Source organism: Cricetulus griseus, chromosome 5 (assembly GCF_003668045.3).
Source record: "Cricetulus griseus strain 17A/GY chromosome 5, alternate assembly CriGri-PICRH-1.0, whole genome shotgun sequence".
Taxonomy (NCBI): domain Eukaryota; kingdom Metazoa; phylum Chordata; class Mammalia; order Rodentia; family Cricetidae; genus Cricetulus; species Cricetulus griseus.
Genome location: NC_048598.1, coordinates 130,291,834 through 130,309,765, shown reverse-complemented (window position 1 = coordinate 130,309,765; position 17,932 = coordinate 130,291,834). Strand labels below are relative to the sequence as shown.

The 17,932-nt window shown below is 43.4% G+C and overlaps 1 protein-coding gene across 3 annotated transcripts; it reads right to left on the bottom strand.

The window, feature by feature from the left end:
* Positions 1-1,909: 1,909 nt before the first annotated feature.
* On the bottom strand, positions 1,910-15,527 carry Six4 (SIX homeobox 4). Of its 3 annotated transcripts, XM_027418237.2 has the most exons (4): positions 15,403-15,527; positions 14,381-15,195; positions 10,751-11,439; positions 1,910-6,354 (listed from the first exon to the last, which is right to left on the bottom strand). In XM_027418237.2, the coding sequence occupies exons 1-4, from the start codon at positions 15,403-15,405 to the stop codon at positions 5,558-5,560; spliced, it is 2,304 nt and encodes a 767-aa protein (XP_027274038.1). In that variant the 5' UTR covers positions 15,406-15,527; the 3' UTR covers positions 1,910-5,557. The 3 variants fall into 3 exon arrangements, with proteins under 3 accessions (XP_027274038.1, XP_035301827.1, XP_027274037.1); XM_035445936.1 differs by lacking the exon at positions 15,403-15,527 and having other exon boundaries at positions 11,207-11,439; positions 14,381-15,297; XM_027418236.2 differs by lacking the exon at positions 15,403-15,527 and having other exon boundaries at positions 14,381-15,294.
* Positions 15,528-17,932: the final 2,405 nt, after the last annotated feature.

The window sequence follows — 17,932 nt, the reverse complement described above, 5'->3', positions numbered from 1 at the left end:
GTGATATTTCTTAGATAACAGCATCACCGAGGCTTTATGTTGGGTTATGTCTCTAAATTTTGAATGTTCCATCTCCTTGCAGTTGTAATGTGGCCAAAGTGAGGAGCAGATACTGGGAGACCAGATAGACTCATTGCAGTAATTTAGTAGGGAAATGAAAACAGGGGCAAAGACTAGCGAGGGAGAAGACATTAGCTTGAGGGGGCCATAAAAAGGCAGACCTGGAGCCTGGGAGACTCCTCAGAGCACTTCCTAGCATGTACAAGGCTGGTCTATCCCTAGTGCTGAAACAAAACTACAAGGCTTTGGGAGAAGGTGAGTCCATTGCTCACGGGCAGGATGAGGACATTCTGGAGATGTCCTTTAGGAACCTGAACCCACCAGCCTGGATTTCAGGAGACAGAGTGGCTTTGGTTTGTCGCAGCAGAGTGCCTAGAGGACATACCATTCTGGAGACCTTTGTGGGCAAATGGCCCTCCCTGCTGTTCCAGGGCTCCTGACCATTTCCTGTCAGACAACTCAGGACAACCCAGCAATTGTTTCCCAGTTCCTGCCATTTGTCCTCCTTAAGTTCATTTTCCAGAGTAGCCGACATTTTATAAAGTGCAAATCCTTATGACTCCTTGCTTAAAAGCCACCCATGTTTATCAGACTCAAATCCAAAGTGTCTGGCTCTACCTTGTATGTGGCCCCTGCATCTCTTCCAGTGACTCCATCAACCATGCCTAAAGTTAACCTTGAAATTGAGACCTGCTTCTCTCAGGAACTTTAAACCTCATGTTGGAACACTCTTATTTTAGTTCTGAATCTTATCATTTAAACATCACTGCCAAAAGGGTACTTGCTCAGACCATTCTGGTCCAAGCTGTCTCCCACCCAACCACTCCCCACTTGCAATTCCACTGCTCTTTGTTACTCCGATGGTACCCACCTTTGTGTATGGTAATGTGCCTGCTTATATGCTACCAAGGTGTCTGGGGAGTGGGTGTGCAAGGGCAAACTTCCGAATATACCATTTCTTATGAGAGATTGGAAAAGCAGGATGGAACCAGGTAGCGAAAGGCGTTGAATTCCTGTTGAATTTGCTGTTTTCTGAGGAGCCACAGACATGTTTGAAACAGGGCAACCACCTTTCAAATGTTTTACAATACTTGTTTGGTTAAAAAGTTATGAAATGTAATCACTTCACTTCGTGCTTAACTGGTTTAACTACTACACAGAGCTGCCAAATGAGCCAAATGATAAGAATGTGTCTAGACATTCCACCCGACACTAACTTGATGGCTTTAACTGGATTTGTGAAAGAGTTGTACCATTAGTTCCCAATCTGGTTCTTAAACATCTTCCATGCTGGTGTAGAAGAATAGAATTTAGATCTTATAAAACTAGGACCAAACTAGATTAATGCTCAATCTCCACTCAACAGAAATGCAATTCTGGCCAAATCTGTTTGTCAAACTGGGGCATAATCACAACTTGGCTAACAGCAGTGTGCTAGGGCTGAGCAACAGAGCTCAAATTTTAATCAAATCAGTAATAGAAAGATCTTTGGTTCTCTCCATGTAATCCTGTAGAGTATCTACTATGTGTCATATTCCGAGTCCAGCTCTCACGAGACAAAAAGGAGTAAGGTATCTTGCCTGTCTAAGGATAAACTCTGTGGTTTAGCTTTGAGTGTGTAGGACAGCTAAGTGAGCTACATTATTCTGTATAAAGACCAACACAGATTACTTTTCTAAAATCAATCCAATGGGCTTTCTAAGGTTTTGCCAGCTGAAGTATTTGTGTTTTCTCACTCTTTGCTTTTCTAGGCATACTTAAATCAAAAATATTTCCTGTTTCTTGTCTACTGCAATGGGTTGCTCACATTTTAAAGAACAGTATTCCCCAAATAATTTTTCAACACAAAGTATGTATAAATATAAAGTTTATTTAGCATAGTGTTTAGAAAAATAAGTTCACATCATTTCAGAAAACAAATAAAACACTTAATTGTCCAGGCATAACCTCCCCCCCCCAATTACAGTACAACATACAGACTTTAGATCTCTTTGGTTGGGTAATTAAGCACAGAAATGTTCTGGGACATGCTGTGTGCCATCACCTAACAGTGCAGTAGAGGCTCTGTTCCCCACCCCCACGTTATACATTCTGTAGAGTTTCTCTTCATGTAAGGCACAGTAAAACCAATATTGAGTCTACAACTGGTTACCTCTATACGTACAGTACATGCAACAAAATGGTACATTTTTCTTTTGAGAAACCCTGAAAGCCAAGAGTCACATGCTATATAATTTCAATTAATAAAATATACGGTGGTAATATTTAATTAAATTGAAATGTATCAATTAGACACAAAATAACCATTAAGTTCTATCATCTAAGTTTTAGGAAGACTTTGAAACAGCTTTTGTAAAATATAATTATTTTCCCCATAGATTTCCTGAATTATTTTCACGAGATGACCTGACAAAACATTTTAGAGGATGAAGGATTTGTGGTTATGTACTAATGCACACATATTGAGGATGTAGCAAGGCAGTGTGCTACACATGCCCAATAATCCAACTGTAACATGCAGGATAACAAGGGAGCATACAGAGAGAGTTAAGGTCAGTGTGCAATACAACTATGGATTTAAAACAAAACAAAACAAAAAACCTATGACTATAACATCTACCTGCCTTTCACAACACAAGAAAGGCACCAAAACACATCTAAGTCAGTCTTTACTATAATTGTACATGAGATATTTATGCAGTATAGCACAGGTGCTTTTGCTTGTTTGAGGGGGGGAAATGCACCTCCTTCGAATGCTTGACCTCTCTACTAGGTGTAACTAAGAGCTGAGTGCCAGTTCTGGCTGTAGAGTGCATAGATAGCTGACACCAATAATTCCCACAGCCAGCAGCAGGGGTTGAGATTTAAAGGGAGCTATTTACGCCGATTCTGACTCCTCTTCCCAAATCATCAGAGGGTCATTTGCAGCATCTTCAAGCATTGCTTATAGAAAAAGTATATTCTGCCACATGAACTCCAAGGGCTCTGAGGCTGGCCCTTGGTATCTGGAAAAAAAAAGTCAATTGCAATTCTGTGTAAGGAGACCATGGGGTTTATCTTATTCCATTCACATATACATGGGCCATATCAGCTGGCCCTGATTTACTGAAAGAATAGAAAAGAACAGTAAGTTCTTGTAATGTGCACTGATTCTTACCTGGTGGATTGTATAGCTACCTGGAGTACTTGTAGGGTTAGAAGTACATCATGTTGGACTATGAATACATTTCCTAGGTAAGTATTTAGTTTTGTGCTATCTTTTCTTTCTTATAGGGAGAAAAAGAGAAAGAACTCGGAATAGAAGAGATACTTTCATCAGATACATGAAAGTTTTCCATCACGTGCAAGCGTACACACACACACACACACACACACACACACACACACCCCTCATATAACTTTTTTACTCTCCCACTTCCCTTACCAGACAGATATTCTAAAATAACTAACCCTTGATATCTGCAGCAGTCTATTGGAAAATATCATTTTTTATGTAAACTATACTACAAGACCATGTAATTAATCACATTAATATGTTCAGCACAACTGGGAGGGAGATGAGGACAACCAAGCTGGGTAAGCAGTGGCCTAGTGAAAGACGACACTAAAACAACTGGCTTTGTTTAAACAGAACAGAAACTCCAAAACAAACAACTTCGGCCCTAAACCACACATTTCAGCAATTGAGGGACATTCACCAATTTCACAAAAAAATGGAACTTAAGTTTTGTTTTGTTTTATCAAAATGATGGCAAGGAATTTTTCATAGGACTCATTATCTAGACTGAAAGTTCCCTCTGTAATAACAGCAAACGTTAAATACTTGGTGACTCTTACTCGACAGGCTCAGATGGGGAGCAGCATATTAGAAATCATGCAGTTCTTTCCCCGTCTTAAAGAAAACAAGGTGTGGTCTTATCTTTATGCATAACAACTGAAAGTCTCCTTTGAAAAGATCACTTTCTTAAATCTGAGACTATGTGCACTAACGACATGAAGGCATTTGCATTGTTACATCTTGGGTTCAGAGTCTTGCTAAAACTTTAATACACAGCTGACCACATCATACAAGGGAATATCCTACAGAAACCCAAAGGATTTGCTTGTAATGGAGACATGATAAAATAGGACAGGCCACAGTCATGTGTCACAGTGTATCAACTAATTCAAAACACCGAGAATGAAGCTTCAATGAGATGGAAGTTTGTGTAATACAATTTAAGTATACTTTGTTTACTTTAAAATGGCTCTCTTCCTAACCTGCATTATTGATGGTCATGGTCTTCCATAATTTTTTTTTAACTTTCATCATAATGAAAAGCATCAAAGCTAACTGTTTATCCATTTGAATGACAAACATCCACATAATATTCAGTGAAACTTAAGTCCTTGCATATGAAGGGGCTCTGCGGTAAACTTAACCCTGTTTGACAGTACAAAAGAGCCATCAACACTTTTGTTGACACTTTTGTACCTTACTGCTAATAAAAAAGGCCACAAGGTAAAAAGGCACATAGGAGTCTATATAAAACATATTTAAACGAATCAAAGTTTCTAAAGAAAGTTGTGACAAGACGTACCAAAATTCCAGTATCGGGGGTTAAAAGTTCCTGTTTCAGTGTAACATTGACCTTAAGAGACTCTTGATAAAAATCACAAAAAAAAAAATAAAACTTGGTTGGAAACAAAGATGCTCTATTCCTGCTCAAACAATAAATATAAATTAAACAGTAAGAAAACATTTTTCTTTTCAGTTCATAGAGCCTAAAGACTAAGAGACATACATGGTATAAATAAAAATTCACTGTACTTACTCAAATCCTGTTTATAGAACTGGCATATTTACATTCATACCCAAGTAGTGTCAAGAGTTTAGTGGAGTTTCAAACTTTCTCTGACACATTTAACGATCAGCAATCACATTTGGAAACACATAGAGACTTAAAACCAAGCCTTTCCCCCAAATGCTGAAAACGATGAATGTGTGTATGTACACACAAACACACACATATATAAGCTACTTAATTAAAAAAAATATACCCTTATAATAATCTGGATGTCATTGCTTCTTAACCATCTCAATGCCCATAGAGTAAAAGTAAACAAAAATCAACTGCATTGCTTCTAATGGCCCATAGCTATTATTGAATTTTCTAAGTTAGGTGTATACATTTTAAATTTAAAATATTATCACGTACCATTTCAACCTTAGAATTATATTGCTGACTAAATGATATACGATGGTTTGATACACTTCACTTGTTGCCTTGTCGCCATGTATTTAAAAGCGAACTGATGTGAACAGAAAGGCTTCAGCAATGTAGTTCCACTCCTGTATATTTAACTATGATCTTCATGCAGATCAATCCAAATACATTTGCTTGCACAGGGAGAGTGCTTTCCTCTAAAGGAGTAAAGGCTCTCCATCTTCAGGGATTCACAGGGGAAAAAAATTGCTGCTGATGGGGAAACGGGGTATGTGTGTAGCGAATCAGGTTTATAAGTCTTGCATATCTTCATCCAACTGGACAGTTTGGAGCTTGGCCAGCTCTTTTTTGTCTGTTCCCAGCTCTTCACAGACAGTTTCAACCATGCCATCCAGGACATACTTGGATTTGGAGTCCAACATCATTAAATTGTTTGTTGCTTTGTTCTCGGAACTTCGTAGGAAATTCTCTTTTATGTTAGCTACTGACTGCAGAACCAAGCGATGTTCTCTGACAAAATCCTGGTGTACCGCTGGTGAGGCATGGCCCACCTGCTCTTCAGCTGTAGGAACAATTTCCCCTAGGGCAGCCTGAGTCATAGGGACTGACAATAGTTCTTGACCAGTAATAAGGGAACAGTTCTGAAGGGTTGCATAGTTAGTATTGCTGACAGATGTCACAGTAGATTTGCTTGCCACAGGTGCAGACATTGGCTGACTCTCAGCAATGTCAGGGTTTAGCTCAGTGGGATTTAGTAGTGTAGGGGGAGACAGGGAAAAACTGTGAGCTGGGGACACATTAACTAGTGAAGAGGCCAGGGGGTGGAGGCCACTTCCAGAGATATCTTCAGAAGATAGATTTGCATTTACTTGTGCATTGTGATTGACAGGCATCAACTGAGAAAAAACCAGGCCTCTTTCTAAGCCTTCCTGTTTCACAGCTCCTACAGTCTGGCCTGAATTAGGAACAGTGTATACCACTGCACTGGGAGCAAGAGGGCTCAGGAACAGTTTGCCATGCTGGACTGTGGTGGATTCACTTGTAAACGTGCTTCCGTCTGAAGTGCTTGGATTTACTGAAATATTACCTAGGGGGAAAAGTACGGATTGGCATTAATGCAAATGATACAGAAAGAAAAAACAAACAAACCAGTTACTTCTGTAACACACATGATTTTTCCTCAGGTATAGTATTTATGGAGAGGTGGTACTTAAAAGTATAGCTGAGTCCAGCTTGGGCACCGTAAACTGTAGAGTCCCAGGCTCCGAATCCAATCAGACTAGCTGTCTCTCTCTCTATTTTTTATTTCTTTTGAAGTGCTGGTAATTGAACTCAGAGCCTTCTACACACGGGGCAAAAATTCTGCCAGATTATTTATATTTGTTAACTCCCCAAGGAATTGTAATGACCAGATGAAAGAGAAAGCAAGTGTAGGGCCTGAGGAGAGAGTTCAGTGGCAGAGCACCTGCACGGTGCAGGCCTTGGATTCAATTTTTAGCATCACCAAAAATTAAAAGAAAAATAAAAGCCAATCAATCAAAGCAAGCAACAATGTGAGAGCTGGGGATAAAGTTGAGGCAGGAAGACTGAATCTGAGCCTAGCCTGGGTTCAAAGGGGAAAAAAAAAAGGAAAATGAAGAAGAGGAGGAGAAATAAATTCTTGTCTGAGTTCTGATATTTGAGTTTCTGGCTCATTACCACCTCTTCATCACTAACACTGCCAGTTAAAACGAGACAGCACAGATGCAAAATAAAACATTTTTGTTAGGCCTGCTCAGTTACTGAAAATATTAGAAATACAACATAAGATGAGTTTCTTTAGAACTTACCAGCTAAACCACACCGACTTGTACAGACAAGTCGCAGAGTGTCACCAAACCACCAATAAAGCAGTCTCCAGTCAACGTGACCCTCAAGGTGATTTTTTTCCCCTCCTTTTGTTGTGCTTGCTCTAAATTTTCAGTGTTGCAGTGATGGGAAGAATCAATGGTAACACTAAAGTACTAATTTTGAAATACAGAAGAACACAGAGGAGTAGAACGAATGCCTCTTTAAAATGTGTGTGTCTCAGTCGGGCAGTAGCGGCGTATGCCTTTAATCCCAGCACCGGAGGCAGAGGCAGGCGGATCTCTGTGTTGGAGACCAGCCTGATCTACAAGAGCTAAGTTCCAGGTCACTCTCCAAAGCCACAGAGAAACCCTGTCACGAAAAACCACACACAGACTAGAAGCATAAAATAGCTGATCATATGAGGAACTTGGGGAAATGCATCAAATAAAACCCCCTTTGAGTCTTTACAAAGTGAACTGATGGTGATTAGGTGATGACCCAGGCCCCTAAATATTGCCATTGAAGGAAAGGTGAGTTTGGGAAGAGTTCTGGTTAAGAATTAGAATGGATTGCTACTTATCTACCCTGCTCTTGAGTTAGAGGTTAATCCATTCCTTTATGAGAGCAGAAAACAGGCCAATAGTAAGTTAAGTACTCAACATTGCCCTTCCTGAATTATTAGAGAAACGGTGATTATAGTATCACCTATGTTAACAAGTGCCACAGGGCCATTTACATGTCTTCTGACATTTTAAAGCGCCATTTGTAAGCAAGAGCATCTTTACATGAGAAAAAGAGAAAACACTGAATTTGAACTCCTTTAAAAATGTTAACTACTAGCATGTAAGTATGCACCACAGAAAGATTGTTAAGGAAAAACACTTCTGTGTGTATGTTTTGGCTGTTCTCTAACATAAATGTATTTTTCAGGCCATACAAATGAACAGACTGCTTCTATTTTAAACCTTTTGGTTTCAAGTGTGTTTTAAAAGTCTCACAGGCTTCAAAATTGTAAGGCGGGAAAAGCCACAGTCCATGTTGACTTTGCTTTGTGTGTGTCTGTGAAACTGTTTACTAGCAGAAATGTGTACAAAAATGGTTCCTTTTTTGATAGAGTCATAAAAAACAACATATGCATGTAAAGAACGTATATAAATGAAGGGAAAAACAGATATATTCCAGAGGATGATTTTGGTTTTGTTTGTTTGTTTTGTTTTTTTGTTTTTTCATTATTGGGGATTGAACCCAAGGCCTCACACATAAAACATGATTTTGTTGTTGTTTTGAGACAGGGTCTCTCTATGTAGTCCTGAAACTCACTAAGTCAACCAAGTTGACCGCAAACACAGAGATCTGCCTGCCTCTGTCTCCTAAATGCTAGGCTTAAGGAAGACCTGTACCTCCATGCTAAAACATAATTTTAAGGTATAGCTGCAGCTGAGTTACAAATTAAACAATAATTTAAAAATCAGTACAAAAACTGAACTTAAAAATCCCAGGAACATAGCCCAGCGGGATGGTGCATGCCTTTAATCCCAGCACTGGGGAGGCAGAGACTGGCAGATCTCTGCGAGTTCAAGACCAACCTGGTCTAAAAGAGCTAGATCCAGGACAGCCTCCAAAGCCACAGAGAAACCCTGTCTCGATTGCCGACCCCCACCCCCCCAAAAAAAATCCCAGGAACAAAGTATAATTTTACAACAATGCTAATCGGGGAAGAAAACCCTCTTTGATTTTTCAAATGAATACAGATATAGACAGTTTGCTTTTCCATGTAACCTCCTATATAACTTTTCCAGTTATCTAGGAAGACTGGACTATATGTTGATGGACATTTTAAAGAATGTTTAGTGTAAGTTTGATTTGGCTGGTATTTTTTGGAGACAGACTCTCGCAATATAACATGATATGAGTTGAAACTCACTATGTAGCTCAGGCCTTGAACCCCCAATCCTCTGGCTTTAATCTCTCAAGTATTGGGATCACAGGCATTTACCACCATACCCTATTTTTTTTTTTAAGTTCAAATTCCCAAAACGCTTTATTGCAAGGTGTAATACACCACTACTACAAGGGAATGTTGCCTACTGGAACCATCTGGTTAAACTTATGCTTTCAATTTGTCTAGAGAGTCAAAGGGTTGACAGCCCTGTCATTTGATCTTAGCTATTTTAACTGATAATGCATTCTTATTCCTAGTAAATATCCCACTTAAAAACTAGCTATTGCTGGGTATTGCCGGTGATGGTGCACACTTTTAATCCCAGCACTTGGAAACAGAGGCAGTCAGATTTCTAAGTTTGAGGCCAGCCTAGTCTACAGAGTGAGGTTCAGGTCACCCAGGGCTACACAGAGAAACCGTGTCCTGAAAAACACCAATTTTAAAAAAAAGTAGAAAACAACACCCTCCTCCCCATACTTTTAATATGATAGCACTTTTCTTGATTACAGATGAAAAGTATTGTTTTATTTCTCCTCTGCCAACATATATATTCATACTTTGCTGTCTTTAAAATGTTACAAACTGCTTGGAAATTTTTGTAAAGAGGGAAAATGGGCTAGAGTTGTAAATTATTGTAAAAGTAAGCTCTTTGGCTTTCTCTGGGGCATTTGTCTTTTGTCCCTAAATTGGATAGTGACTTGGGTTAAATCTTTACATAGAGCAATAAACATCTGAAGAATGTGTTACAGGACCATGGTGGCTTACTTAAGAGAGACAAATATATGGAATGAAATGTACATCCATTTTTTCATTAATGCCTCCAATAAGTTGAAGCAGACTATAGCTATAGAAGCAAGAGTTGTATATAAATTGACCGTGTTTCAGAAGGCTAACCTTTGGTAAAAATCTGGACTTTCAGATTTGCTTATAGAAAGGCAGGCACGATCATCTCCCTCTCCTAAGAGCTAGAGACCATGTAATGTCCAATACTCAAGTCTAACCGTTCCTATTTTTCTAAAGAGAAAAATGATGAGTGATCTAGATTTTATTCATGTTCCTGAAGAACTATGTGCCAGCCTCAGGCTTATTTCCTTTGTCTAACAGACTTCGGTTAGTAAAGCCACAAATACGCAATGACACAGTTGTTTTCATAAGTATAAACCCACATAGCTGAGAAATGAACATGCATCTAGAGCAACAGAAAACTCACATAGTCGTCTAAATTTCTTTTAGGTCTTTTAGGTTTTAGTATTAATTGTAGGAAGTACACAATGCAAACAAGAATAGATTCTGTCTTTTAGTTTATTCTTTTAAAATATTTTTTCTGGTCAAATAAATAACTGCTCGATTAACTTTATGTTCCTAGCAATTTTATTAATTTTTAATTTTAAAATGTCAAGTACTGGGTTATTTTATAAGTACTGATTGACTTATCATATTCCTGTAATTGTAGAGTTGGCAAGATCTGCTATAGACTGTACTTTTCCATTCTGTTTGGGGAAAATAAAACTCCATCCTCAGGATGTGAGAGAATCAGGAAAGCTGAATAGTATTTAGACACAGGGAATCATATCAAGGCTATTCTGTAACCGTGGAAACCAATGTAGTGTCTGAACAATAGCATCAATCTATACCTCTCACTAACGCGTCATTTTATGGCAGTTGACCAACTCATGCCCTGGTGCATCATGGTACCAAATGAGGCTTTTACCTTGTGAAGCTGCTACTGAGACAGGAGGCAGCTGCAGTGGAGAGAATCCAATGCTCCCATTAAGGAACTGGCCATTTGCTCCGGAATTAGGGATCTGGACAATGCCATACTGGTTAATTTGCACTGGTGTAGTAAAAGTCACCACAGAGCCCCCATCCTGGGAGGCCACTGTCTGGATGCCTTCTCTTTTCACTTCAGTGCAGGGTATCAGCCCTGGGAATGTCACAGGGGCACTAGGGCTGTAGGAGGTGGTGGCTGCTGAGTTCACAGCAGAACTCTGGAGGACTTTGAATTCTTTCACATCCTGGGAGGTAGAGCCCAGGATGTCCGTCATGGCTATGCCATTGCTCACAATGTTTGAAGACATTTTTGATGGGTTCAGTGACACTGTCTGTGTATTTCCCACATTCAGTCCATTAAGGATAACGCCATTGTGTCCCTGAATAAAAGAATTACCATTAAGGAAGACAGGCGAAGTACTTGCCGGTACCAAGCTTCCATTCAACAAAACTCCAGAAGAGCTTAGTGATATCTTAGCATTTCCAATCTGTTGCATATATACTGGCTCCATGTGGCTAGAAAGGCTGAGGTTGGTGACGGCATCAGATGCACCAGGAATTGGGTGAGGAGACAAATCCTCATGTCCCTTGCTGGATTCATCTTCAGTGCTGGGGTTGCCATCTGATTCACTGTCCAGGGAGAGAAGACATTTGAAGGTCAAGAGGATGACAATCTATATAGTTTGTAAAACATCCTTCAAAACCATTTAAAGGCAGTATTATATCAAACCACGACAGTTCATCTGCTGGCCCTGTTGAAACTATGATATTTTAGCCAAATTCTGCCCAGCCAGACAATGAGAGGATGAATTCAGATCCTAATATTATTTTTTATAATAAATTCAGAGAAAGAACAGAGGGTCGGATAATGGAAAACGCAACTAAAATAACTTAACACTGTGTATTCATTCTTAGAGAATTTATGCGCTTCTCCAACTGTTAAATGGACTACAACTTTTGCCATAGAAACAACTCATTAAATATTGTGTTTTTCCCTGTTCAAGGGACCCGTTTCTAACCCATTTCACATTTGTGTTATTTTGAAGGTAGATGGAATCACCAAAGGAGGTAGGAAGAGTTCAGCTTTTTTTGTTTATTATTTGGAGACAGGGTTTTTCTGTGTAACAGCCCTGGCTGTCCTGGAACCCACTCTGTAGACCAGGCTGGCCTTGAACTCAGAGATCCTCCTGCCTCGGCCTCCTGAGTGCTGGGATTAAAGACATGCGCCACCACCACCCCGGCTGTGGTGTTCAGTATCATTTGCTAGTTAGCTAACAAGATATTATTTTCTCACCTGCTCCCAAACTTCTACTCCACCAGACTGACAATTCTTATTCAATAAAGTGATTGCCCTTGTAGGAAAGACACTTGCGACCCAAGATATATACAGTTGCTTTTGAATTCAAAGGAACCAAAGGGGCCTATTTAATATACACCATTCACTGCCCTAGTGAGGTGGGAGGGAAAAGGTGAGCATCGCTCAATGGTCTTATAACTATCAGACTCCTTTCCAGACTCCTCAGTCCTTCTGTTCCAGGATCCTGTACTTAAGGGAATACAAGTTCAGGTCAGGAAGGAATGATGGAAGTTTTCCTCATTTGGTTTGAGTCTGGGCGGGGCAGGACAGAAGCTGTTTGGAAGCGTGGTGGGACTTGGTCCAGCTGAGAATCCAACATCCCAGTGTGATCGGTTCCCTTTCAAGCTGAGGGGAGGGGATTACCCGGGCTTTGGGCTTTGGGGCCAGGAGCGCAGAAAGAGCTTTGATTTACGAGCTGAGGCTGAGCAGCCGTCGCCATTGGTGAGGGTGACTCACCAGGGGTGCTGGTGGGAGGTAGATCCGGAGAGAGGCCTACACTAGGCAATTGGGTTGGGGGTTGAGGGTTGAGGGTGTGGAGTTAATGGGGAGTAGAGCAGAGCATGGCTCAGGGTCTCTCTCTCTCTCTCTCTCTCTCTCTCTCTCTCTCTCTCTCTCTCTCTCTCTCTCTCTGTGTGTGTGTGTGTGTGTGTGTGTGTGTATGTGTCCTGGGAACTGGGCCGGTTCCGTAGCAAAGGCTGCAGGACAACTGGCCTGCATGTGGCACGGGCTTCGTACCCAGTGTCCTGGCCTAGCAGATTCCTTCGGTGCGTCTGCAGAGCACTCCAAGGTAGATAGGTCGCCTAATCATTGCTCCTTCTCTGGCTCTCCTTCTCCTCCCTCTCTCAAGACAGAGGAAGGGTGCTCACAGGTCGCCGGGCATGTTTTGTTTATGGTTACCGGGAGCCAGGGCCAGGACAGCACAGTGTGCCTCTCTTCAGCCTGGGGCCAGCTGTGGGCCTCCGGGCTCCACCCGGGCGCAGGGGCAAAGCAGCGAGGGCGAGCTGCTGCCGGTTCTGGAATGCGCAGGGCGATCACCTTCACCTGGCCCAGGCGGACTGGCTCCCTGGATCCCGGCTTCTGTCCCAGTGCAGAACATTTGAATTGCATTTGGATTCTTTTCTCTCCAATTCCCTCCAAGGCGGGAGACGCCATCCTCAAACCTTTCCCTTACTTTACCCGTCCAATAATACACACACGCACAGAAACATAAACATACGCATACACACCCAAGGGGCTGACTTGAAAGGACACACAAAAGGGATGGCAAAATGCATTTTTCTACTAAAGAAGGGAAAAAAAAAACATTGACAATGAAGTCCAAACAAGATAGAGTGGGGGCTGAAGGAGGACTGAGTGGATAGCTTCCCCACTTCTTTCCTGAAGTCCACCTTATGCCAGCTTGTCATCTGTCCCCAACTGCTCCTTCAGGAGGGAATCGTGCTGTGTTAGGAGGCCCGAAAAACTGCCCTTCAGCCCTGCTACCTCTGAAACACTGTAACCCGATCCGAACTTGTTCAGAATCAGGTTTCAAAACACCGCAGGGACGAGCTGCATGGGCACCCCACGCTGCCCTCGCCGCGATGGGAACCGCGGCGGGCAGGGTGAATGATTAACTCTGTCACATTACAGCCTCGACGGCCCCAGACCCCATATAGGACACTAGTCTCCACTACCGCTCTTTTTCCATCCAGAGCGGTCCTGGCGACCTCCAGGACGGGCCCCGGGCTCAGTCGAATCCTGGGTATCCTGGAGCATGTGCGCACTCCAGGCTCTGAGCGACCCGGAGGAGCTAGAGACCCCGGCCGGCTCCCGCAGTCCCTGCGGGCCCGGAGCCGCGGTGAGAGCAGCCTCGCCAGCGTGCACACACGCTCGCTACGAGAACCAAGGAGAGAGTGGCAACTTCAAAGGCAGCAGGATGGGGGTGGGAAGCCGGGCAGCAGTGACCAGCCGAGGTGGGGGCGGGGACTGAGACCTAGGCGGGCGACCAGAAACTTCTGGGGGCAGGAGGGGGAGGGTTAGGAGGGAGGATCCCTCGCTCGTTGCCACCGGCGTCCCCCTCCCGGTAGGGAAGCGAGGTGGGGGGCGGGGAGAGGTGGGCAGCCGGACCGGGCTGGTGGGGAAGGTAAGCGCCATGTTTGCGAGCACTTGGAGGAAAAGAAAGCTGGGAAAGGGTGGGGGGGAGGAAGAGGGAGGAGGAGGAAAGTTGGCGCTCACCTTTTGGACTGGGTCTCGGAGGGGTTCCGGTCGCGCTGCCGCCGGTTCTTGAACCAGTTGCTGACCTGGGTGAGGGAGAGGCCGGTGATCTTGGCTAGGTGCCGCTTCTCGGCGGGCGAGGGGTAGCGATTCTGCTTGTAGAGCTCCTTGAGCGCGTTGCGCGACTTCTCCTTGAAACAATACACCGTCTCCTCGCCGTCCCAGATGGTGCGGGGCAAGGGGAATTTCCTGCGCAGCCGGTACTTGTCCACGGCGCCCAGCGGCCGGCCGCGCGCTCGCTCGGCCTCGGTGTAGCGCGCCTTGTACCAGAGCTGCTGCAGCAGCGGATGGTTGGCCGACTCGAAGCTGTGGCTCTCGAGGATGCTGTACAACTCAGGGTAGATGCCCTGGTGGAAGGCCACGAGCGCTCGCGCCTTCAGGAGGCTCTCGTTGCCACGTAGCAGGTCGCTCTGGGGCAGGGACCACAGGAACCGGGCTAGGCGGTCCAGGTTGCCCCCCTGCTGCAAAGCCTCGCACACGCAGGCGACATGGTCCGGCGAGAAGGCCAGCGGGGGCTGCGCGGAGGCTGGGTGCTGGTGCCTGCCCAGAAGTTCCGAGTGGAGTTGTACCTGATCTGCCGCTCCGGCCGCCGCTGCCCCTTCCTCCCGGCTTACCCTGGAGGCAGCCGCGGCGTCCCCCGGCTCCAGAGGGAAAGGGGCTGGAGCCGGGGGGCTCAGCCCAGCCGCCGCGCCCCCCGCCACTTCTCGGTGCGCCTCCTGTCCTTCCGAGGCGCTTTCCATCCCATTCTCCTGCTTGATGTCCGCCGCACTTGCAATCTGCCCGGTGGGGGAGGAAGAGGACATTTTTTGTTGTTTATTTTCCTCCCTCCCTCACTCCCTCACACTCTTTTCCTCTTTCTTTCCCCCTCTCTTACTCCTCCTTCTTCGACTCCCTCCCCCCTCCCCCCTCCGGAAAGCCCACTCCCTCCCTCCCGGTTTCGGCTGGATCTGGCCGATCAGGTTTCCCCCAGGCCACGCAGTCACCATTAAGATAGCTGCTAGAGCAAAGTAGTGTAAACGGATAGCTGCTTTCTGCTGTTCCCCCAACGTGACTCCTCCGGCTGCTGCATACTATATGGCACTGGCCGCCCGGCCGGCCCGGCCGCGCCACCCCATTGGCTATTTCGCATTCAGAGGGAGGAGGAGACACTGTTTCTATCCCTGTCGATCACCCGCCTCCCACTCCACCCCTTGCCTTTCCCTCTCTCCCTGACCCCCAGGCACCTATACCTGCCGGAAAACACCGACATTCTTTTCTGGCCATGCTTTTGAATGGGCAGTTACCTAGTGTCGCCTGCAAACTGGACAGCCCTTACAAAGAAAGGCCCTGCGATTCCCAAAGGAATATTAATCATGTTCCCTTAAGGTCTGAACAGCTAAATTTTTAACAAAGAGATCACCCTCAGTATGTAGATGACAAAACTTCAGAGACTAATTCCGAAGTTTCCCAGCACCTCTCTCCTCTCCTCCCCCACTTTGGGATGTCTTTATTAAGGATGTGTATTCAAAAGGGTCAAGAACACTATTAAGCAATGTCCTGAGAGAGAAGCCTTGGTAGTAATGGAAATTCCGGAGGGGGGAACTGCTTGAAAACTTTGAAATAAGCAGTGTGTATAACCCACTGAGATGACAAAAGCAAGAAACATTAAAAAAAGAGGAAAAAAAAGTGTTACCAGAATGCTTGGAAATCCTTACTGAGATGAACCCCAATACAAATAAGCATATATAAAATGAAACTGGATGGTTATCCTGGTTAAGTAGTGTGGAAGAGAACTAAGCATTAAGTTATAATGGTCTTTCCAACACTAGTCTACCTACCTTAGAAATACTCCAAATACTTGCACCAATAGGTCCTCCCTCCCCCAGTGTGGTGCTAGGATGGATAGATAGTTTCTCTTCGAAGGTGACAGGTCTAGGAAGAACACCATGTCTATATGCAGGCATCTTGAAAGTCAGTACAAGATCAGCAGCCCTTGCCATACACAGACAAATGGAACACTGGTCTCAGGGTTTAAGGCTGAAGGATGGGGCGGGATGTATTGCTGTCATCGGTTGGGGATCTTTCCTTCATGGCTTGCATGAAGTCTTAACCCGGAAAGGATGAGTCTGTCTCTACCTCTGTGGCTACTGTGGGTCAGCTGGATTTGCCTGTGGGTGCTCCTTCTCAACATTCTAATAGTTAAAATGCCTTCCCCGCTAGCCTCTACTTCAGGGTGGTTTTGTGTTGTTTCTTCTTCCCAGTTGGTCATAACTGCCTGATTCAGCGTATTGTAAAGCAGCTGTTTGGGTCACCTGCTGTCACATTAATTTGGTAAGGTTTTCATTTTTTGCTACCAGACTGCATTTTATTGTTAGTTAGCCAAGATATTTGATACAGAACCTGATCTTTCTATTAAAATATTTATTTATTTGTGTGTGTGTTTGTGTGTGTGTGTGCATGCACATGCTAGCCGTGATACTTGTGTGGAGATCAGAGGATCACTTTTAGGAGTTGGTTCTCTGATTTTCTTCTTCCACCAAATGGATACTGGGGATTGAACTCAGGTGGTCAGGACTGGCAAGTGCCTTTACCAATTCGGCCATCTCACTAGCCTTTACTCTCTCTCTCTCTCTCTCTCTCTCTCTCTCTCTCTCTCTCTCTCAAAAACAGTATTTTAATGTGATGAAACCAGAAGTGACATTTTTGGTAAATAGCTATCAAGTTCAGGATAATATCTGAGTTTCAAAACTTTCTTGCTTTTTTTTTTTTTGCACTTAAATATATTTTGTTTTTCGAGACAGGCTTTCTCTGTGTAGCTTTGTAGGCTAGGCAGGCCTCGAACACACAGAGATCCACCTGCCTCTGCCTCCTGAGTGCTGGGGTTAAAGACATGCACCACCACTGCCTGGCTTAAATATAATTTTTATTTTGAAATAATATTGATTTACTGAGAAGTCACAAAAATAGTAAAGAGCATTTCTACTTATCCTTCACATGCTTGCCCTTAATACTGACCCCTTATAGGGGGTACATGCGTATGAGCAAATTAACATTTCATATTATATACAATAATTAATTAATTCCAGATTTTATTATTTGGATTTCATTTATTTTCTACTATTTTCTCCTTTGCAGCCCATTTTAGATGGCCATATTGCATTTGGTTTCTTTTTTTAATTTTAAAAGGATATTTATCAGAGCAAAGTAGATAAGAAGCAGTGTGGTTTCATGGAAAAGATGCATACTTAAGGTTCAGCTAGCTGGACTTAGGTTTCGTCCTGGCTCTGCCATCTACTTGAGTATAAAAAGTAGAGAAGGTTATGGTAATGATCAGATAAGTCATTTAAAAAAGAACTTGACATACAATCTTCTGTAAATTATTGTTATCTTCCTACTGATAATGCAAAGCAGGAGACTTTTCATTTCATATACCTAAAATTCCTTTGGCCAGCTTATGGCATCATAGGAGTTGGCTTTAGAACTATTATCAGTCAGATATAGTGCATGACTTAGAAAAGAACATATTTGGCTCTT

Coding starts and splice junctions, on each gene's coding strand:
- Six4 (XM_027418236.2), bottom strand. CDS start 15,222: ATGTCCTCTTCCTCCCCCACCGGGCAGATTGCAAGTGCGGCGGACATC. Junction 11,440..14,380: donor TCCGAGACCCAGTCCAAAAG/GTGAGCGCCAAC, acceptor CTCCCTGGACAG/TGAATCAGATGGCAACCCCA. Junction 6,355..10,750: donor CTCAGTAGCAGCTTCACAAG/GTAAAAGCCTCA, acceptor TTTTCCCCCTAG/GTAATATTTCAGTAAATCCA.